Raw genomic sequence first — 24,105 nt, forward strand, 5'->3', positions numbered from 1 at the left:
CATCCTTCCGTATCTGAGTATGTTCTCCATTCCTAATGATCTAATGACAATTATTTTTCTTCTTTCTCTGTCTTCATGGACATGATACCTTCTATTAATAGAGCACTATGCACCGATTCTGATGGTTGTGAGGTAGGTGCAGTGCCACTGCAAACAAATTAGGTGCTGGTGAAGCGATTTCTCGTGCTTCCAGAATTCTTTAAAAACTGGAGAAGACATAGTCTGTCATTAAGATGAAGTGCCTTAAAGTTATCCGAGTGATCCGTAAGTCATGACCAAATTTATTTGGTAGGATAATCACTATTGAAATGGACTACTATTCTTTATGCTGGCTGATAGAAGAGTCTGTGAGGGTGACTAACAAGATGAGCACTGAGCCATGAGTAGTATGATGTCACAGCAGCACTTACACATACACATACACACACACACGCACACAGACACACACACACACACACACACACACACACACACACACACACACACACACACACACACACGCACACACGTACACATACCAGAATGATAATTCAAATATTACTGCAATAACTGTCATTGCTGCAGAACAGCGGGATAATCCAACATTGATGAAGACCGTCAAGTGTCGAGAGAAGAAAGAAACCATTAAGTGAGAAGTCTGTTTGATAGAAAGAACACTGCATGTTATGAATTACGATCCAATAGAACAGAAAGAGTCACTCGTCATCCCAGAAGGTTTATGTCCTGCCATTGTGAAGTTTTATGAAGACACTCCTCTTTTCGCTCAGTCACCTCTAAACATGTGCTACCAATTAGTTCTACAATGGTGTCATCCCACTGGACAAGAAAGTCTGGAGAAATTTTCATAGACGGCAACTGGGAATAGATAGGGCTGATAGGCAGTGACTGTTGCAATATTTTTGTCTGTATAAGTAATCATTTTTTTAAGAAGGCGTCAGGCTTCGTGCAGCCGCTCGTGCAACAGCATTGGAACGCTCATACAGAAGGTGGGCCGTTACAGGAGATTTAGAAGACGTTTGGGTTGGGGTTGTTTGGGGGAAGAGACCAAACAGCGATGTCATCGGTCTCATCCGCTTAGGCAAGGAAGTCGGCTGTGCCCTTTCAAAGGAACCATACTGGCATTTGCCTGGTGCGATTTAGGGAAATCACGGAAAACTTAAATCAGGATGGTCGGACGCGGGATTGAACCATTGTCCTCCCGAATGCGAGTCCAACGTGCTAACCACTGCGCCACCTCGCTCGGTTTTAGAAGACGTTCCCGTATGACTGTTTACAACGCTATAGACGATTTGGAAATTGCTACAGCTAGTGGTGTTCGAGCTCACATTATATTGCAGGGCCCCTCTGTATTTTGTGGGTGTGTACTGAATTTCACCTTTACCGAAATTGATGCTGCACAGTGTGGTAATGGCTGGTTAACTATTGCATACTGTACAATGGCGAAAAAGTTTATGAAGTTCCTGGACCTGGCTCCAGGAACACTCTTCTGAGTTTAAACACTTCCGCTGGACACCAAACTCCCCAGACATGAACGTTATTGAGCGTATCTGGGATGCCTTGCAACGTGCTGTTCAGAAGATATCTCCACCCCTCGTACTCTTACGGATTTATGGACAGCCCTGTAGGATTCGTGGTGTGTTCCCTCCAGCACTACTTCAGACATTAGTCGAGTCCATGCCACGTCGTGTTGCGGCACTTTTGCGTTCTCGGGTGGGCGCTACACGATTTTAGGCAGGTGTACCAGTTTCTTTGGCTCTTCAGTGTATTTCACGTTATTGTAGGAATATTGGCCAGTTTTGTTGTATGTTGCTTTCTTTTGGTAGTCGTCATAAATAAACCTTAGACTGTAACTGACATTTAGTGACAGCAGTTGTGACAGATGATCGGCGGTTTTGTTATTTCTGTTGCTGTCTGTTTGTTTACTGATTATATTCTTTCGTTGATATTCTAGTCGTAATTAGTTGTGTGAAATGTTCTGACATTGCATTAATGCTGGTCAGAAATAAACTTAATTTCCAGTTGAAATTTCGTGACAGTCGTGATCAGCGATATTGTATGGTTATACAAACACAAGTCGAGCAAACTTGGCGACTGGCCTTCGCTGCGCGACTAAGATTTCAGTCAGGTATATTTTGGTGGAGCAAACTCGCTAAGGTGAAGTAGACAAGCTGCTCACAAACTAAGTAGTTAATCCAGGCAGATGGAGTAAGACGACTACCGAGTGTTACTTACTGGCACTGTGTTAAGAATATCCTGAAGCCATGTGTTCTATCCACAATACAGCCGCAATAACAGAGATTGAAGCAAATATCATGAGTATAGTATGTCGAACAAAGTTCGTGCCCGGGACTCTGCTGACCGCATTTATACAGCCTCATACATTCACCACATAATTCAAGAGCCGAGGCGGGTCCGCTCACACTTAATCGCAACTATACACGATGACATTGATATCAAATACAGAAGCAGGCTGATATAGAATATATCTACATCTACTTCTACATCTACACATATGTTCTGCAAGCCACTGTACGGTGCGTCGCGGAGGATTCCCGTTCCATTCATAAACAGAGCGAGGGAAAACGATTGTTCGTACGAGCACTGACCTCTCTAATCTAATTTTCTTGACCTTTATGGGAAATGTACGTTGGAGGCAGTAGAATCGTTCTGCAGTCAGCCTCAAATGCCAGTTCTCTAAATTTTCTCAGTAATACTCCTCGAAAAGAACTTCGCCTTCCCTCCAGTGATTCCCATTTGAGATTCTGAAGCATCTCCGTAATATTTGCATGTTGATCGAACCTACCAGTAACAAATTTAACAGCTCGCCTCTGAACTGCTTCGATGTCTTTCTTCAATCCGACCTGGTACGGATCCAAAACACTCGAGCAGTAATCAAGAACAGGTCACAACAGCGTGCTACATACAGTCTCCTTTACAGGCGAACCAATCTTTCCTAAAATTCTTCCAATAAACCGATGTCGACTATTTGCCTTCTCTCCAACAGTTCTCACATGCTCGTTCCATTTCATATCGCCCTGTAACGTTAGGCCCGGATATTTAATCGACGTGACTGAGTCAGGCAGCACACTACTAATACTGTATTCGAACATTACGGGTTTGTATTCCCTACTGATCTGCATTAGCTTACATTTTTCTACTTTTAAGGCTACCTGCCATCACACCAACTAGAAATTTTGTCTAAGTGACCTTGTATCCTCCTACAGTTAGTCAACAATGACATCTTCCCTAAACCACTGCATCATCAGTAAACAGTCGCAGACTGCTGCTTATCCTGTCCGTCAGATCCTTTATTTATGCAGAGAATAAAGCGGTTCTATCGTGCTTCCTTGGGGCACTCATGACTATACCCTTGTCTCTGATAAACATTCGCCGCCGAGGACAACGTAGTGGGTTCTGTTACTTAAGAAATCTTCGAGCCACTCACATGTCTGGCAACCGATTCCGTATGCTTGTACCTTTGTTAACTGTCAGCTGTATGTTATCGTGTCAAATGCTTTACGGAAATATAGGAATATGGAATCCACCTGTTGCTCTTCGTCCAGAGCACTACATCATTTTGTATTCTAAATAAATCACAGACCTCACACACCTCAAACCTAGGAGCATTGCACCAATTCAAAAAAATTACTGACTTACAAAATAGAACAATAATCTTCAGATTTACAACAGAGAAACGGCGCCAAACTTTAAAAACAACACCACGGCGCAAATCACCGTCCGTGGGCGGACTACCCGTATGATTTTATGGGTGCTATTGGCATTTCTTCGGCGACTTCTGCACAGAAATGATTAACGAACTGCTTCAAAGTACAACCATACCAGAGGAATTCACCATGGGATTTACGGTACTCATTCAAAAGATGATGAAAGCCATGAGTGTAAAGGCTCTGCGGCCGATTACGTTGTAAAACTCCAACTTCAAATCGCTGACGCGAGCTCTTACCAGCAGACTGAAACCTCATTTATCAACACACTGCCACTGGAGAGCAATCAGTGATGAAAATTCTAGCTCATTATAGCCGAAATCTCATATACATGACTTGCCAGGCGAACAAATCAACAGCCACCTGACTTTTAACCATAGAAAGAAAATATTGCCGAATAGATTACGGATTCTTATTGCGTACAATTCCTGCTCTCGGGCTTCACTCCACCTTTACTGATCTCATCGCCTCGTATTCCAACGGCTCATCCTCGACATTAAAAATGAATGAAACGTTCATGAAACCCATCTCTTTACAAAGAGGATTTCTACAGGGTTGCCCTTTGTTCACTGGTTTGTTCGCGGTCGCCTTGGAACCCTTGCAGTGGCATGTCTACCACACTCTAACAGGTATCAGCCTGTAGGGCCTCAACACACTCATCTTAACCGACGCAGATGATGTCTTCCTGATACTCCAAGATGAAAGAGACACAAAGCTCACCCACCAGATTATAGACAACTACCAACATGACAGAGTTGCACCCTGGAACATACACAAATCTGAAAACATATCCATTGGTCCGCATCTGCACAAACTACAACAGCGTTGGTTACCATGAGTCAATAGATTCAATGTTACAGTAAAGTAATCGCTGCTAGTAAAACCTATGAAACAGCAGATAGTTGTTCCTAACTGGGGAAAGGAATATCACGTTTAGTGTATGATCCACTGTGATGCAGCAGCTAGAGTTGATAACTGGCAATCATCAGTTTCCCTACTGACTTCATCATACCACCAGAGCTTGAAATTTAATATCTGCAAACCTTGCAAAACTCTAGGAATTTGCATTATTCTAGATACTGACGTCCATTACAAAAATGAGTATTCTTAAAAACAAGCAACAATTCATCTCTGTCTGTATTTTTGTAGTGTTGTTGTAGTAAAACGTCTTTCAGTACTAACGATTTGCTTTCTTTGAATTCTGCACGTGATTCTAATGACTACGTGTCAATGCCATATGGCACAGCAATTATCCTAAGCATGAAGAAGAACACATTTAAATACATTTTAACTCAATGAGTAGCTTTATTTTAACAGGTTACTCTAGACAAGGCTTAACTAGCGTAATGGAAAAAATCTACATATTTTCTGCAGAAAAAGTAGTTATATACTTCACATGTTAATCATAACTATTAATTTAATCTTACAAAATGGAAACACTTTAAAGATTAATCCCAGTTCTTTTAATTATGTTGAACATATCCGAAGATATTATTCAATGAAAATACTATTTCAAGCTGTAAGAAACTTACCTGAAACTCGTGAACCACTTTAGAAAGAATAGGGTAGTCATCTTCGGTAACTTTGGTCTGGTGCAGAATGGTTTGAAGCAGTTTTAGAATATCACGATAATGCTGAAATATAAAAGGTTCAGCCATACAATCAAATATACAACTACAATGTAGAATGCAAATAATTGGCAAATACTTGTTTATGCAGAATCTGCAAGGCAGAATGGTGATAAATATTCCTGATTCTTGTAACATAATATAGTACCATTATAGTGAATTCAAGGTCGCCTTGGAACCCTTGCAGTGGCATGTCTTCCACACTCTAACAGATATCAGCCTGTAGGGCCTCAAAACACTCATCTTAACCGACGCAGATGATGTCTTCCTGATACTCCAAGATGATAGAGACACAAAGTGCTTGTGGTGGTGTATGTGTGTGTGTGTGTGTGTGTGTGTGTGTGTGTGTGTGTGTGTGAGGGAGAGCGAGAGGGAAAGGGAGAGAGAAAGAAAGGGACGGACTGACTGAGTGATAACTGATTGATAGATAGACTAAAACTCTTATGGTAACAACAGAACTCGATATGTTTGCTTGGTTTAGTCATTTTGATGAGCTTTGCATTAATTATATAAGGACAAACAAAGACACCTATTTAAAATTTAAGGAAAAGTTAATATTAGGTTTTAGTATAATGAACACTATCAAAAATATTTCATGCCATCATCAAATTACCAGTAAACTTAAAGCATACTCACTAATATATACGAGTAGGTGTTGGTTTGGGTAGACTGGTTATCATACAGAAATCAACTACCACTACAAGAAACTGTGAGAAAGCATTGTGGACAACTCTTGAGAAATAATGGGCATCCAGACCAATCAGATTATTGGACATCACAGGTACTCTGGGCATATTAGTTTCAGCTGGTCCTAGAGCACCAATAAATAAGAAAGAGTTTATCTATATTTCAGTCATCAACATGTATACCCCATAAGCCGTCTTGCAGAATGTGGTGTAGTATACCTTGTTGTGTATCACTGTCACATCCCCCCTTTTCATTTCAGTCATGAATGTGGGTATTTTAAAATACCTCTGCATGTTTCAGGGGATTATTACCAGAAAGTGCGATTTTCCCGTCTGATTCATGGAACATAAGGTTCAAAATCAAATTTTGTCAGGATATCCCCATACTCTAGAAGTTCCTTGCTCGACCAGACAGTGGTAAACCGAAACAATGGAAATATATTTTGCAGAGAGGTAATCCACAGTATGCTATGGTAGATTACTGATATGGGAAACGACTGGTGAATGGCACGTTTAGGAGTACTAATTGTTGATGGTGAAATTTTGAGGTGGGTATTAACACACTCACCTGATGTGATTCTCAAAGAGAGGACATTGTTTGTCCTCTTGACAGTAGCATTGCAGAGGAGCACAGACTGACTTTCCCTATCTATGTGGTGCCTATGATAAAGATCCAGTTTGACAATGATAATTTTTGTGTCTTTATTCGACAGGGCACTAGTTCATTTTGTATGGTATTAGGTGAAGATTCTTTTCCATGGACTGATCTCTTGAGAGACCTGAATGAAAGCTGAATGAAAATTTGTGTGATCATGTGTAAATAAACACTTGTCAGGCCACAGAAATCTCCATTGATATTTATCGTCACAGCAGATCCCCATGAAGAAAGAATTTTAATTTTGCACCATCTCAACAAGATTTCGTGGAACTTCCTGGCAGATGAAAACAGTGTGCCGGACCGAGACTCGAACTCGGGACCTTTGCCTTTGGCGGGCAAGTGCTCTACCAATTCGCAGAAGAGCTTCTATGAAGTTTGGAAGGTAGGACACGAGGTACTGGCAGAATTGAAACTGTGAGGACGGGTCGTGAGTCGTGCTTGGATAGCTCAGTTGGTAGAGCACTTGCCTGCGAAAGGCAAAGGTCCCGATTTCGAGTCTCGGTCCGGCACACACTTTTAATCTGCCACGAGGTTTCATATTAGCGCATACTCCGCTGCAGAGTGAAAATCTCATTCAAGATTTCGTGGGGTTCCCCTGCCGTCTAGCATTGCATCAGGTACAACATAATGAGATGAAAACTTGGGCAAATGTGATATTTCAAATAGATTTATGTATACTTCTGATCACTTAGGTTACGTTTTGAGCCTGCAAACTTACTTGAGCATATCCCATTACTTCTGATTTTCGTTCGAATAGTGATATATTCATCCTACTATAAAAATCAGTGATTTTAAAAAGAGCACTTTGGTGTCTGATAACTAAACACTATCAACAAGAACATACCTCCTTCCCACAAATAAAGACACTAAATGTTACAGATGTTACGTAATCAGGGTTCTCAGAGAAAAATGTAAGTGCTCGTTTTTCCCGCGCACCGTTCGAGAGTGGAACGGTAGAGACACAGCTTTAAGGTGGTTCATTGAACCCTCTGCCAGACACTTTACAGTGAACAGTAGAGTAATCACGTAGATGTAGGCGTAATATGTTTAAGTAAATAAAACAGTAACTTCAGGCATATGGAGTATTTTTAGTGTCTCCACCAAAACTGTATTAATTATCATTAAAATTTTCGTCTGTGTTAACGGCCTGGTGTAAGTCTTTCAACTGGATGTCACTCCGGCGACTTGTGTGTCCCTTACGAGATATGTTAGTTGGTTTCAAATTAACCATTCATACAATGTGGCAGGATCTGTGTAACACATGCTACTGTTCTAGAAAATAATTTAATTCAGATGATTTCACTACCATCACGCAATATTTTTCGTTTTTCATTCTGTTGTTGCACCCATTAACAACAGATGAAGTACTTGTGAAGGAAAAGGAGCAGGTGAATTGTTGCCAGTGCTGAAAATTTAGCTATGAACAATGAAATCATACTTAGATTCAGTCCAATGTTACAGATACTTTAACACAAGAATAACTTAAAAATCAACTGACATCATAAAATAGAGTAAGGAAAAAAAGTAAATTCACCTCTAATGGTTTATGTAAAAATGTTGTGAGGTCAGGTTTCCGCCGAGGTACAGTAGGCTCTACAACAAGTCGCATAAATTCTTGATTCCTCATCTTAGACACCAAAAGACAGTCTGCTGCTTTTAGGCCCACCAGATACCGTTTGTATGAATTGGTGAGTACATTCAGCTGAAACATTAAATGCAGTTGTTGTCATTCTCCATTATCTGTACTAAGAAAATGAAACGAATTTCCACTAAACTAAAATTCCTACCGCAGCTGTACCTATACTGAATTGGTGATTTTGTTACTTGGTTAGAATTTGCTTCCAGAAAATAGGATTTCCATTATATGACGAACTTATCTATCTTTACTTAGCACAACATCAGTTATCTTAGTTTTTAAACAGTTTAGTTCATAGAAAAAACACTTTAGTTTTATAGAAAATAACATTCTCTATAAATGAATGTTTACGTTTTTCTGTGCCAGTCGGTAATACAGGGTGAGCATAAAGTCTTGCCCTGATTATAACAATTTATTACAATTATTATTGTTATTGTTATTGTTATTACAATAACCGTTTGACATAATAATTTGCATTTGATGCCGTTACATAGGTTAGTGTTACTAGTATTTTTAAGACCACTTACGTTAGTAAACCTCAACGTGTGCTCCCTAGGTAGTTCGGAGAGGCGGTATTCCAGTTCCTGCCAGGTGTTTCGTAACATGTGTTCTGTCACAGTACCCACTACAGCTTGTACCCTAGCTTTCAGTTCGTCGACGTCAGCACCTGGCGTGAGGAAGACTCTGTCTGCTCTCCAGACATTACGCCCCAGAGGCTAGGGGCGTAATGTCTGGAGAGCGGGGTGGCCAGGGTGTTGGACCGTTCCTTCCAATCTACCGATCCGGAAATGTTTCATCCAGGAAATCACGCACTATCAAAGCCCAATGTGGAGGGGAGGGGCGGGAGGGGGCGATGCTCCATCTTGCTGGAACACCAGTTGCTGACGTCGGCGAACTGAATCGATTACTCGATAAATAGTACGATTCTCAAGGCTGTCAATTCAACTAAGTACCTGGGTGTAAAAATTACGAACAACTTCAGTTGGAAAGACCACATAGATAATATTGTGGGGAAGGCGAGCCAAAGATTGCGTTTCATTGGCAGGACACTTAGAAGATTCAACAAGTCCACTAAAGAGACAGCTTACACTACACTCGTTCGTCCTCTGTTAGAATATTGCTCCGCGGTGTGGGATCCTTACCAGGTGGGATTGACGGAGGACATCGAAAGGGTAAAAAAAAGGGCAGCTCGTTTTGTATTATCACGTAATAGGGGAGAGAGTGTGGCAGATATGATAAGCGAGTTGGGATGGAAGTCATTAAAGCAAAGACGTTTTTCGTCACGGCGAGATCTATTTACGAAATTTCGGTCACCAACTTTCTCTTCCGAATGCGAAAATATTTTGTTGAGCCCAACCTACATAGGTAGAAATGATCATCAAAATAAAATAAGAGAAATCAGAGCTCGAACAGAAAGGTTTAGGTGTTCGTTTTTCCCGCGCGCTGTTCGGGAGTGGAATAGTAGAGAGATAGTATGATTGTGATTCGATGAACCCTCTGCCAAGCACTTAAATGTGAATTGCAGAGTAATCATGTAGATGTAAAAGGCTAAGATACAAGCTGCTGTGGGTACTGTGATACAACCCATGTTACGAAACACATGGCGGGAACTGGAATACCGCCTCGACAGTCTCCGAGCTACCAAGGGAGCACACGTTGAGGTTTACTAACGTAAGTGGTCTTAAAAAAACTAGTAACACTAACCTATGTAACGCCATCAAATGTAACTTATTATGTCAAACGGTTATTCTGTTATACATTTTTATAATCAGAAGCAGACTTTGTGTTCACCGTGTACTACTTTTAACCTGTTTTCATCGGAGCTATGGTACGGATTTTAAGGGTTCGGTAAGTAACGCAACACATTTTTTCTCTTGGGCAATTTCGGTTGAAAAAGATACGGAATTTGTTGTGGGACATCGTGGAATATTCCGGATTCAACCCCTATAGTTTCATAGAGTTCCGATAGGTGTCGGCGCTATACGTAGCCTTTAAAATGAGGTCTGTAACGGAGGGGCGTTCCAAGTAGAGAGCTGTCATTAAGTTTCGTTTCGTGGAAAAATCAACGCAACAATGTCGCGCAAACCTGTCAATATCCGACGCGCCGGCCGGTCGCACACAGGTGTGACTCCTGCACTGCTGGAACGTACGGACACACTTATTCGTGGTGATCGAAACATCATAATCAAACACCTCAATGCACAACCAGACTCTCTGTTGGTAGTGGTGACACACTCGTCCACCACTTGGGGTAATCAAAGGCGTGTGCCCGCTGGTTTCCTAGCCGCGTAATGGGAAACCATAAAGAGCAACGAAGGACCATCTGTGCGGAGTGGCTTGAGCGTTACGAGGCGGATCGTGACAGCTGATCGTCACAGTCGATGCAAGATGGGTTCATCACTTTGAAACGGAAACAAAACGGTAATCTATTGAGTGGCGCCGCACCACCTCTCCCACGCGAAAAAGTTAAAAGCCGCACGCTCATCCACTAAAGTGATGGCGACGGTCCTCTGTAGGGGTTATTCTGTTTGGTGTCCTCCCTCATGATGCAACGGTCAACTCTGAAGAGTATTGAGCTACCCTCAGGAAATTGAAGAAACGACTTCAGCGTGTTCGTCGCCACAAAAATGTAAACGAACTTCCCCTTCTCCATGACTCAAGGCCTTACACAATGTGTGTATTCGAGAGGGGCTCATAAAGCTTCATTGGACTATTCTTTCTCATCAACCTTACACTCCAGACTCGCACCTTCCACTTCCATCTGTTTAGCCCAATGAAGCATACAATCAGCGAGAAACAGTACGTTGATGATTTGGAGGTTACTGATGCAGCAAGACCATGGCTCCTACGTTGACCACTAGAGTGGTATCATGGGGCATACGCATTCTGCCAGTAAGGTGCCGTAAGGCCGTCGTATTGAACGGAAATTATGTTGAAGCATACGGTTTTGAAGCCAAACGAGTGGGGAATAATATGATGTACTGAATCTTGAATAAAACCAACCTGCTTTACGAAGAAAATGTGTTGTATTACTTACTGAACGCCCCTCGTACACAAATCAAATACTATATTAATTTTAGACTAGGTACAATATTTGGGCATTGGATAAGATGGAGCTAATCTCAACTGCCTTTCTCAAAAAGAAAGATTTTTATTTGGTACTCATTTTGATTTCTAAACTCACAGTAAATAACATGAGCAGTTATCAAACACAGTACAAGGCCACTTTTTACTACTGAAACAGCTTAGATACTGACATCTTGGGTTGTCGGGTGTTCTGCCGGATATCAGCGTCGTACTTGCACGATATTTCGGCCACGTAGCTCGTAACCTTCATCAGGTGCGACCTGAGACTGCTCCTCGAGTGGACCTGGTCCAGTATTTATGCCTATGGCCTTCCCCCTCCACCAACGGCTGCAGGCGCTTCCTCTGTGGTCCGCGCCCATTCCCTGCGACCTGCTGGAGCGTTGCTGCTCCGTTTTCCGTCCGCTGCGGTTCTAGGTGTTCCCTCTGCGGTCCGCGCCCACCAAACCCGCTCCTGGGGGTTTCATCTACGGTCTGGGGTACCAAGCGTTCCCCCTGCGGTCCGCGCCCGCTCACCACGACGCTCACCAGACCGTAGATGAAACCCCCAGGAGCGGGTTTGGTGGGCGCGGACCGCAGAGGGAACACCTAGAACCGCAGCGGACGGAAAACGGAGCAGCAACGCTCCAGCAGGTCGCAGGGAATGGGCGCGGACCACAGAGGAAGCGCCTGCAGCCGTTGGTGGAGGGGGAAGGCCATAGGCATAAATACTGGACCAGGTCCACTCGAGGAGCAGTCTCAGGTCGCACCTGATGAAGGTTACGAGCTACGTGGCCGAAATATCGTGCAAGTACGACGCTGATATCCGGCAGAACACCCGACAACCCAAGATGTCATTAGATCGCCGGGAAAGCCTGAAGAGTTACAGTTTAGATACTTCTGCGAAATGATTTTATGAACCCTGAATAGCAGGTAATGGGATTATAAACCGTTTCTTGCAAATAAATTGTTAGTTTCTTCTTCAAATACAGACCACAACGGTTCTCAAGGATTGCGAACGTGAGGCTAGCTAAACTATGTCATCCCCACGTTTCTCAAATAACTTTGTAAATTTTCGGCTATGTGAGTAGGTGAAGCATCATCTAAATATGGGTACGCACTAGACCAACGAACAATAACCAACCGCTTCGTTGGTCGAAAACTGCTTAGTGCATACAGACGGGATATCGAAGCCAAAGAAACGGTTGGCGTTGGTTGCGGTGCGGACTGCCGGCGGTAAAATCAAAGCGTTGGTGGTGAGTTGGGCTTGCTACCCACTTTCTAAGGCGGACGACGAGTCGAATGATCGTTGGTTCAATAGCGACTTGTTGCGTCTGTTGAACGGGTATGTATTTATCGTGTGTAAAATATTGGAATATTGAGTAAAATTTGTAGCTCTCATTCGCAAAAACATTATGAAATACCTCCTATTTCAATTCAGCTTTAAGGTCAGACAGTTTTCTCCCAATACACTGTTACCTACTTTTTAAAACAGAGGTAGTCCACCAGCATCGTCCCTTCTACTTCTTTTTCTGGTGATCAGCTTATCGCAGAAAAATAATTCTGCAGATATGACGACTGTCAAACCGTCTCCTTCCTCCATAGTATCGGTCAGTAAAACTGTTATTAAAACGCTACTTTATAACAACACAATGCGAGCGACCTCGACAAGTTATCAGAGCCAACTGCGATTCCACATGGCCGAATCTATTGATCCCAACCCCTTGGTTTGGTGAGAATGATAGGACGAACACCAATGCAACGTTCGGCCGAATCCACTGGTTATCATTCGTTTGCCTTCATTGGGCTAGTTCAAAAAATGGCTCTGAGCACTATGGGACTTAACATCTATGGTCATCAGTCCCCTAGAACTTAGAACTACTTAAACCTAACTAACCTAAGGACATCACACACATCCATGCCGTAGCAGTCGCGCGGCTCCGGACTGAGCGCCTAGAACCGCTAGACCACCGCGGCCGGCGTGTTGGGCTAGTGCGTACATGCATTAAAGGAAACAGTTCCCTGTGTGGAGAACATCTGTACCCATAGATAAAAACAAAAATGTGACATCATAGACAATATGTTGAGCTGCTGTGCTGACAGGCAGAACGGAAATGCTGTTACACACTGTGCTTTCTGTCACAGCCTTTAGAAAAGAAAACAAGCCCACATTCACACAAGCAGACACACCTCATGCACACTAGAGCACAATCTCTGGCCGCTGCAACCAGAATGCAACTATCGTGTTGAACGAAAGCAGCAATCCGAAATGAGGCATGGAGGGTGGAGTGAAATGAAAAGACCGTACGACATTGTTGGACGGGAGACCCCAGGGGGTGTTCGGCCGCCGAAATTGCATATCCTTTTTAGATGACGTCACTTTGGCGACTTGCGAGTCAATGATGATGAAAGACAAACACCCAATCATCACGAGGCAGAGAAAATCCCTGACCACGCCGGGAATCGAACCCGGAACCCCATGCGCTGGAAGCGAGAACGCTACCGTAAGACCACGAGCTGCGGTCGAGGACGGAGTGATGGCAGGGTATAGGTGGAGGGAGAGAAGAGCACAGTCTGGTGGAGCGTGCAGCAGGACAAGGCTGCCAAGAGAACGGCCGTGATGCTGTGGTGGCGGGAGGGGGGGCGGAAAAAGGAGAGGCGCAAAGAAGAGGAAAAGATAATTGCGCTGACAGAGAGCGGTAGACAGTGACATGAGGAGATGTAAATTGAGAGGAGTTGATAGGACAGAGGGGCAAAAACCGCTGGCTGGAGGAAGGGGCATAGAGTAAATATCTCTGGAGTGAGCACTGCGTTCTGCGCATGTTGTCAACATTAAACCAGGATTGTCACGTGTTTTCGGGACTTCGCTGTGCGTGTGTGCTTTCTGCAGCGTTTGATGTTTATAATATCGAGAGTTTTTGTTATGTTTCACTGTTTGTTGATAGTGTAATAGCGAGGGTAAATTACTGTTGTTCCTATGGATGCAAAGAAAAATATGTGAAAGGAGGGATAGTAACTTTTCATGGGTACATACCATGTAGCTCTAATTACAGTTATCATATTAGTAAGAGACACTGTATATGTTTAAAAATTTCGAGACGCCGTATAATTAAGGTTTGATTCTGTAGACCTATTTTTCTACGATTTTATGACTATATAACAGATATTACGGCTCGTACAAAAGCTTACAGCCGGCCGAAGTGGCCGTGCGGTTAAAGGCGCTGCAGTCTGGAACCGCAAGACCGCTACGGTCGCAGGTTCGACTCCTGCCTCGGGCATGGATGTTTGTGATGTCCTTAGGTTAATTAGGTTTAACTAGTTCTAAGTTCTAGGGGACTAATGACCTCAGCAGTTGAGTCCCATAGTGCTCAGAGCCATTTTGAACCAAAAGCTTACAAACAATCGCTTCCTCTCGTAAATTTGTTAGTGGAACAGGAAAGGGAATGGTCAGTTGTTTCAGTAAATACTATCATCCATGCATTTATCAGTGACTTTTCGATTATGTATATAGATTACTCAGTCTACTATTTTTTTAATAAGCTGGGAGCAAGTACTTAAAATGTGTTAAATAAATGCCTCAAAGTGCCACCAGTAAGAAAAATTGTGCTTTAGGTCGCAAAAACAAGAAAATAAATACGCAGGAATACAAGAAAAAAGGACGAATTAGCAGGGATATGATCGCTAATGTGTGGCAAATTCGGTGTTTTTCGGAAACTTGCAAAAGTACTAGCGTACTGTCAAGTCATTTTGCAAGACCATCACTGCAAAAATGTACGTCAGGCTCTGTAATGCTATAAAGTGCCGTATCATACCGAAAACTACCAAAAATCGAATGCATCTGAACTGTGACACCTATCGCAAAGAAGCAGAATGTAATATTACTTGCCCTTAAAAGTTACGTAGCTGGTTTATTCCCGCTATCAAATGGATACTGTTAAAATGTCTGCGCAACATATATAAATAATCCACGACACGTACGAAAAGAATCCGTCTGTAAAGGGATGTAATGACATTCTAAATATATAGGGCACTATACGGACAAACACACGACGTCCCGAGATCACGTGACCATACCGGCAATGTATGTTGACAACACAAAATCTGTTCTGCGCATGTGAATGCTCACTCCAGAGATATTTACTCTATGGGAAGGGGGAAAGTACGTAATCGCAGGTTGACGCCGGGATAATTTAAGATGCGGAGAATGTACTGTGAGGATTCAATGCACAGTGAAAAGTGGAAGTGAAATGTGCACATAAATGTATCCGAAAGAACGCCGAAAATCGGCCAGCTGGAGTATCAAGACCGAATAAATACATCTGTAGCACGGGGCACATGGATTAACAACAGCAGAAATCGCCACTAAAGATGGTTCGTAAATAAAAGAAACAAAATGAGTGTGGCAGAAAACAAACTGCCTTTCATTTAGTGAAAAGATGGAATACACTCCCATGAATTTTGAAGCGTCTAAAGAACGACGGAAAACGGATAAAACGATCTGAAACTTATCTTCTACTGATGATCTGCAGACAATTATTTCAAGAGCTTCATAACCAAGCACCCTAATGTTCTGTCTAAATTATTATTATGATAATGTAACTGATGTGGGTTTGGCACGTACTTCTTGTACTAATGTTTTAATTTGTACCACATCTTCATATCCTTTCCAGAATGGATCAGAAACTATCAGCGTAGTATGTACAATGGTATTTTATACCTGCAAGCGAGACGGAAGAAGTTGTGGCCACACATATTAAAAATCATAGTTGTTAATTTTTGAAAACTTTCCTTACTGCTAAAAGGAATAAAATCACATTAAAACCATGTATGTGCTCCATGTAGTAATAGGCACTGTGGTGTTAGGGAACACAGCTACATAAGTAGTGGCTTCCTTGCGTACAAACTAAGGATAATGATGCATTCCAGGATTTACCGTAGCAACAATTCTCATGATTATTATTTAAGTTATGTGCTGCGCGCATTTTCTACGTTTCCTTCAAAACTGAAACTCCGGGAGAGAGCATGGAGGGCTACGTTTAAACATTGTCATACTCCAAGGAAGGGTAGGTAGTGATGCTATGCGTAGCTATAGGAGGTTAGTATATGACTATACCATCGAGTGTGCAGGATATGTACCACGCCAATATGCATGTCAAAATTCACATGAGGTAATCTATATACCAGCAGACCATTGAGATTTACAATTTTTAACCCAGTTAGACAATACGTAGGTATACTTTGATAGTGATCAAACTGATAATGTCAATGAGGAAACAAAAACTGAGAGGTATATAAATATTTACAATGAAATAAATACCCCTAGATGCATACAGGCGTTGATATAAAGTCAACGGGGACAGTTGAAAATGTGTGCCCTGACCGAGACTCGAACCCGGTATCTCCTGCTTACTGGCATCCATATGAGCCACCGAGGACACTGAGGATAGTGCGACTGCAGGGATTTATCTCTGGCATGCCTCCCGCGAGACCCACATTTGCAACTTATTGTCCCGCACTATATTCATAGTGCCCCTGCCCATCATTCTAATCATTCGCGGCTTTACTGCCGATCCCCGTAAGAGCTCGGCCACTGTTTGTGCATCCACGCAGAAGATGGTCAAATGGCCGGTGAGCCTTATATATTTCATTAGTGTGCAAATTAATCATTTTTGAGGCATGTAGTATGAGTTCAGTGATGAAAAATACTTAATTATAATCAAAAGTTCAGGACTAAATGTTAAACTGTTGACACCCGATTCATAGTGAATTACACTTCTCTTACCTTCCTCAAATAAACTCTACCAATTCCCGGAGCACACTGTTCAGCGTCATCTTGAACTAACTGCTCTAGTATATCTTCTGTTAACCGCAAGAGCTGAAACAGACATTTAACAGTATGAAAAGTTATGCCAAATTACACCGAAAATTTAAGAAACAGTTAATCTGTTAACTAGGGAAAAGAAAAGAAATTAGGGTACTAATTTAGGGTGGTGGGATGTTTGTGTAGGTTAGAGAACAATAATATCAGCCATAAAGCAGTATGCTAGTATTTTAGATTTTCGGAGAATTCTTCTCAAGATATTAGTAAACATCACTTACAAAAATACTGACTGCAAATAGAAAGAACGTACTGTAAAGTAAGGAATAAAAATGACCCTACGTTTTGTAAGCCATAACTGTTCTCTCTTAGTTACAAAGTTCCAGTGCACTAACAGTAAATGTGCGCACAAGAACTAATTTTTAACTCTCCAATGTAATGTAAGCTGTTACTGAACTTCCAGACAGAAAACTGTGTGCCAGACAGGGACGCAGATCGGTGTCTTTACCATCACTCTTACAGACTGAGCTGTACAGTCACAACACGTGGTCCACTTCATAGCTCAAGTCCGTCAACAGCTCTCCTGTCCAGGCCAGTTCGAGAACATTTTACCGCACCAGCGATATATCTGACACAACACTCCCCCCTCCCACACCCTCCTTCCCACAAACTTTAGTTGCCTTTCCTTCAACACTTGGTTAAATTTTCAAAAATAGATCTAAATCTAGTGGTCATGGAAGTAGGTTGTTTTCTCCTTTAAAAATAAGTCCTTCAAGGACTGTTCACTGTAATAGAAACAAATTTATGAACCTTATTCCAATGTCAAATATTAACAGAAGAAACAATTCATTTCCATTTAAGGTAAATTTCTAAGAATTTCATTGAAAGCAGAGAGTACTAGACCTATTGTATTTTTCCTGCTTCAGTAAACTGTGCTGTCTATTAAACTAAGCGGAAAGAATGAAAGTATAAACGTCCTCTCATCTTTTTGTTTAATAAGAAAACTTTATAATTCTGTAATTTACAAAAAAAGAAAGTCACTTTCCATCATAAAATGTGAGATATAAATCTAAAACGTATCATGTAGTTTTATATTGATGTGTTTAACATAAGACAATAACTCCGTAGGTTGTATGTTACATGAGAGGAAACTCACCAGTAAATAGCTAAAGTTTAGAAAATTTACCATAAAATAGCTGAAAATCAATAAATATGGTCAAAACTTTCATGTTCGTGACTGAAAAAGAAACCTGTTGTGACACGAAAGAGATATAATGTGTTACTGATGATAAAGTCATACATACATATACATTTGTTCAATATACACTGCCCAACATAAACAGTGGTGCTGCCACCAGAAAAGGAGGAGAAGACGAAACGAAACTACACAGGTTGAGAGGTATGTGATTACAATATCGAATTAAATTTACAAAAACTTATCAGTATGAGCCTATTTCTCAGTATGATGTCGCATTCGGTGATACGACAGTTCAAATCCCAGTGCGATCATCCAGCCTGAGACTTTCCATAACTAACCTAAATTGCTTAAAGCAAATGCCGGGATGGTTCCTTTTGAAGGACAAGGCCGATTTCCTTCCACTTCATTCCCTAATCCGAGCTTGTGCTCTGTCTCTAATGATTTTAGGTCGATGAGACATTAAATTCAAATCTGCCTTTTTCTTCAGCATGATGTTGCATTCCCTCCGGCCTGGATGCATGCTCTGATTCGGTTGGAAGAGTTCCATAAAGCCGTTGTATCAATTCCTGAAGCAAGGTGGCCACAACTGTCGTAACGGGTCATTCATACCGCGGGTACTGTCGCTGGGATGGAGTTGATATCCGAGCTGTTTCCAGACATGTTCTATCGTGGATAGATGTGACTATCCTGTGACCCCAGCAACCCACAGACAGTTCATAGAGACATGTGCCATGTGTGGACTAGTATTGCGTGTTGAAAAATGGCACCACGATACTGTTGTTTGAGAGCTAACATATGAGGACACAGAATGTTTCTGACGTACTATTATGCCTTCAGAGTTCCATCAGTCACTACTAACCTTGGCCTGACGTCATATAAAATAGCTCCCCACACCATGACACCAAACCGCTGTGCTTCTACAAAATATTGAAAGAATCGTACCTCTTTCTATGTCGCCGCGATACTCGCCGACGATGGTCATCCAGGGTAGTCCAGAACCGTGATTCATCACTGAAATCAATGCGACGCGATCCATGATACCCGATCATGACACCACTTGACACGCAGCTATTTATGTTGTGGTGTTAAGGGCAGCCTATGCATGCAATGGTAATTGTTGCACAATACTGCAATTCTCACTTGTGGCGGTCAGTCGTGGTCGACTGGAAGCTTGACGTGACGTTCTCACGCAGTCCAACATAGGGCCAGTCTCAAATCCAAATTCCCCACATATCTGACTATTATACCATTCGACCAGTTGGCCAAATGGAGACTCACAATGGGGCCATTATCAAACTCTGTTAGGCACTCATAACGTTGTGCCACACGAGTTTGCGGTATCTCCGTGTCCTTCACAGTCATCACTCAGCATCTGATGTGGTTCACGGCACTTATGTACCCTACTAGGTCGTGTAACAACACTAAACATGAACAACGCCAGTGCACGCTGGGGGTCGTTCTACCTGTCGCAGAGAATTCCAACTTAATTCCTTTACATATCCTATGATGGTATGTACGTGTACGAAAACTCATTGACATCCGACCGTGTCTTCCCAGTGCTTTTTGTTTTTTTTTTTTTTTTTTTTTTTTTGCTGTGTATCTACCATCAGTTTTTCCCTGGGGTAAAAACATTACAGTGAAATTTTTCTAGCCTTTAACTCAGCAAAATTTTTCAAAATACAACCTGAATCTGTTGACTTCAAGATATCGCTTTTAGGGCTAAACTTGACAGTCTGCACAATCGCTCTTGAGAAAGTGTTGACCTTGTCTTTATCAACATGAGTTTTGAAATACTCGGTTCACCACTAGTTACAGATAGAGCCAATGTCAGGAGGAGTCGTAAGCTTACGAAAGCAGGGAGAAAAATATTAATAAAATAACTTTCTGTGTTGTAAAATAATGTGTTTTGTGGAGAGCTCCCAGTAGGAAGAACGGTCGCTATGAACAAAACTCCATTGCTTAATTCCTTCCCTCTGAGGGCAAATTCATCACTATCTCACAGATGAAATTTGAGTCCATTTAGATAGAGACTTAATCGAAAAGTTTACATTCCAAATATATTTGTACTAATTAGAACAATATTTGATTTTAGTGGTGGCCCGTTACCACAACTTTGCAATTATCTCGGAAACGATTCGTTTGCGACCCACGTTTACCCAAACGCTTTCGCTTCTGTTATCGTGTACTTGCATCCCTGTCAGTTTCGCTACTAATTATGATACACCCTAGTTAGAAATTTTGCACTCGCCCATAAGTGATCACCCATCTGGGCAGCCGTAGGTGTAAGTGGTTTTTAGGCGGTTTCGCGCATCCCACTAGGCGAATACCGCCTGGTTCCCATGTTCCACCTCATGTACATGTTACGCACACATTTAGGCCACTTTCTTACACTTGCACACAGAATTGACTCTACACGCAGACAGACTGAGTACTCTGTTCCTACCTTGGGGGGAGGGAAAAGGGGGGGGGGGAGCGGGAAATGAATAGGAGACTGATGAACCTTAACTGTTTCGTCTCCTTAAGCAGTTACTCGGCATCCGCCTAAGCGACCGCTTGTGTCACTTGGGTATTAAACCGACCCTGCTCCTATCCTAAAACTCTGCAGACGTTGTCCTATTTCCTGCCCGAGCAGCAATGCTGGGAGGAAAGACATGACAGAGAACGGTTTAGCGAAAGTTTAGAGTCTTGATTCCAGGTTCAGAATAACAAAGAAATGTAATCTGTACATAAATCCCTTCTTACATCATTTCACGTGAAAATGTTTTCGTTTTCTTTTACTTCATACAATTTCTTCTGTGTCAGGCGACGTGATCTGGCAATGCAATTATCAAGTAATATTTGGCAGCTGTTCCTGGCAGAGCTATGTAAGTTCCCCCGCTTCAAAAAAATTCGAGATCTATTCCTTATATAAAGAAAAAGTACATCTCTTTCTCCACATGATTCAAAGCTGGAAAGGTTCTCTCACTTTAGTGGTCATAAAGAAGAAGGAGGCGACTCTTTTCGCGGGTGGTGACGCATTTGGCCCCTAGTTCAGTGTGTACTTATACATGCTGCAGACTTTTAAGGAGTAGCAAATTTTCTTTTACATTCCAAAGAGAATTATTGATGAAATATCCACCGGAACATGTAGATATTGACGCAGTATAGTCAGCGGTGATAGGCCGACAAACACGATAGGTACAGAGGGCGTTACGAGAGCTACAGATTAAACTACTGCGGAACTACGCCACAGAAAACCAATAACATGGGCGAATCACGTGACCCATGGCTGATATACGGTAACAGGGACCGACACCGCTACTCTCCAGCACTTCTCTGTTTAAGCTTTGTGTCAGCTACTGCATCCTATCTGCACATAGTACACTTTGGACTGGCTAATGTTACTGAGATTCTCTCGGTTGACACCGACCTCCATCACGAACTTGGTTCAGCTGACCTTAAGACGACCTCGCTTGTCATGGTAGTGGCTCTTATTTTGATTCTGTGGGTGTTTAAGTTACAGTACTGCATTTCATACTATACAACAAAGGAGCTGGGAGGCTCACAGCTTCTGAAGTAACTTCGGATTATCGCCAGTGCAGAGTAGCGACAGAGGAAATATTTTAATGCTGTGGAAGTTTCACGCTACTCAAGATTCCAAAGGTCGCTACGGTGACGACTGCATCCTTCCAGCATTGTTACAAAACGATGGGAAAAAGGATACTCGTGTCTTTTTTTTTCGCCTAGACAACGCTCCTACGAGTCTCGTCGTCGGTCATTCCTGACCCAGGAGATTCTTCGACACAACAATACTGAAGTGATGTCTCAAGCTGTCTGCTCATCTCTCTTCGAGCGATTTATAGCTTTACCCAAGGTGGCCTTTTTCCTGGTCGAACCGCTATTGCATCAGCTGTTTTGCAGTAAACAAAACAAACTCCTACAGAAGCGTTCGTAACTGCCAGGCAGCCATGGCGCCTACATTATGTAACTTGATAATTGGCTCAATCTAGTATCCGCCTAACACGTGCGGAAAATAGCTTTATAGCAACATCCTTGATCTCCAGGTAGTGTTGCTACCTAGTAAAGCGTAACTCGCAGTTCTGAATATCGTCTCGAGCACATGTGGGTTTTCAGTGTGGCGATGTTTTGTCATTGTCCTACATGGCTAATTGGTTTCAGAGACCAATAAATTAATTAGACTGGCGTGCGGATGCGACTTTGAGCTGGCTTAAGTTCTAGCGAAGCAAACTCTTGCTTCATTACGCTATCGCATTAGGCCCTCCCTTACCACACGCTGACGCATTTCCCCTGTTATCAAACCTTAAAGACTTCTCTTCACTTAAATAAATCGTAGCAACCGTTTTTCTCATCTCTTGTCGCTGGAACTACTCCTGTATTGAGTGCGAGTACACAATTGGTATTCACCCATTCCCTACATGGAAATTACGACGGAAATTCGTTTATTAATGTTCGATCGATCGCGAAATGGAAAATACACTAAAAATCAAACAGGTGTTATTTGAAATAGTTAGTTACACCTTCCAGCTACTTCTCTACATAGACGCCGCCCCGACTTAGACTTTGTCGTAACATTCATTGTACCAGCTTTCCAATACCCTCCCTATAGAAGGCATCTGCCTGTACTTTCTAACCAATTCTCTGCGCTGGTCTGCAGCTCGTTGTCCGTGCCAGAATGTTGTCTTCATAGCCAGCGGTTCATGGGAGCGGAGATCAACATCAGAGGTGCCAAATCCGGGCTGTATGGTGGGTGATCAATCACTTCCCATCGAAAACGCAGCAAGCAGGACCGTTTCCATTGTCTCTGCAATGTGCGACCGAGAATTGTCATGAAGAAGGAAATTTATGACAGTTACGTTATATGGGCTGCATGAAAGCAGGTGCAGTCTCTCAGCAGGCACTAATATTTGGAGGGAGACAATATTTTCTAGGCATGTTTACGTGCTCTCTGTGCGCTCAGAACTGAAAAGAGTGAGCCGGCCACAGTGGCCGAGCGGTTCTAGGCGCTTTAGTTTGGAACCGCGCGACCGCTACGGTCGACGCCTCGTTTGGTGTAAGGAGCGTAAACATTGTACGATTGAACAGTGGAAAAACGTTGTATGGAGTGACGAATCACGGTACACAATGTGGCGATCCGATGGCAGGGTGCGGGTATGGCGAATGCCCGGTGAACGTCATCTGCCAGCGTGTGTAGCGCCAACAGTAAAATTCGGAGGCGGTGGTGTTATGGTGTGGTCGTGTTTTATTTGGGGGGGGGGGGGGGCTTGCACCCCATGCTGTTTAGCGTGGCACTATCACAGCAAGGGCCTAAATTGAAGTTTTAAGCACCTTCTTGCTTCCCACTGTTGAAGAGCAATTAGGGGATGGCGATTGCATCTTTCAACACGATCGACCACCTGTTCATAATGCACGGCCTGTGGCGGAGTGGTTACACGACAATAACATCCCTGTAATGGACTGTCCTGCACAGAGTCCTGAATCCTATATAACACCTTTGGGGTTTTAGGAACGCCGACTTCATGCTAGGCCTCACCGACCAACATCGATACATCTCCTCAGTGCATCACTCGGTGAAGAATGGGCTGCCATTCCCCAAGAAACCTTACAGCACCTGACTGAACGTATGCCTGCGAGAGTGGAAGCTGTCATCAAGACTAAGGGTGGGCCAACACCATACTGAATTCCAATATTGCCGG

General features: G+C 42.6%; 1 protein-coding gene across 1 annotated transcript in view; it reads right to left on the bottom strand.

Annotated features, from left to right (window-relative positions):
* LOC126470665 (uncharacterized) overlaps window positions 1–24,105 on the bottom strand; it is a 1,059,339-nt gene that overhangs the window by 416,276 nt on the left and 618,958 nt on the right. The window contains exons 9-11 of the mRNA XM_050098659.1: window positions 17,179–17,271; window positions 8,232–8,399; window positions 5,258–5,359 (exon numbers count right to left, since the gene is read on the bottom strand). Coding sequence (XP_049954616.1) covers window positions 5,258–5,359; window positions 8,232–8,399; window positions 17,179–17,271 — 363 coding nt within the window. The remainder of the gene's footprint in view (window positions 1–5,257; window positions 5,360–8,231; window positions 8,400–17,178; window positions 17,272–24,105) is intronic.

Source organism: Schistocerca serialis, chromosome 3, assembly GCF_023864345.2.
Source record: "Schistocerca serialis cubense isolate TAMUIC-IGC-003099 chromosome 3, iqSchSeri2.2, whole genome shotgun sequence".
NCBI lineage: Eukaryota > Metazoa > Arthropoda > Insecta > Orthoptera > Acrididae > Schistocerca > Schistocerca serialis.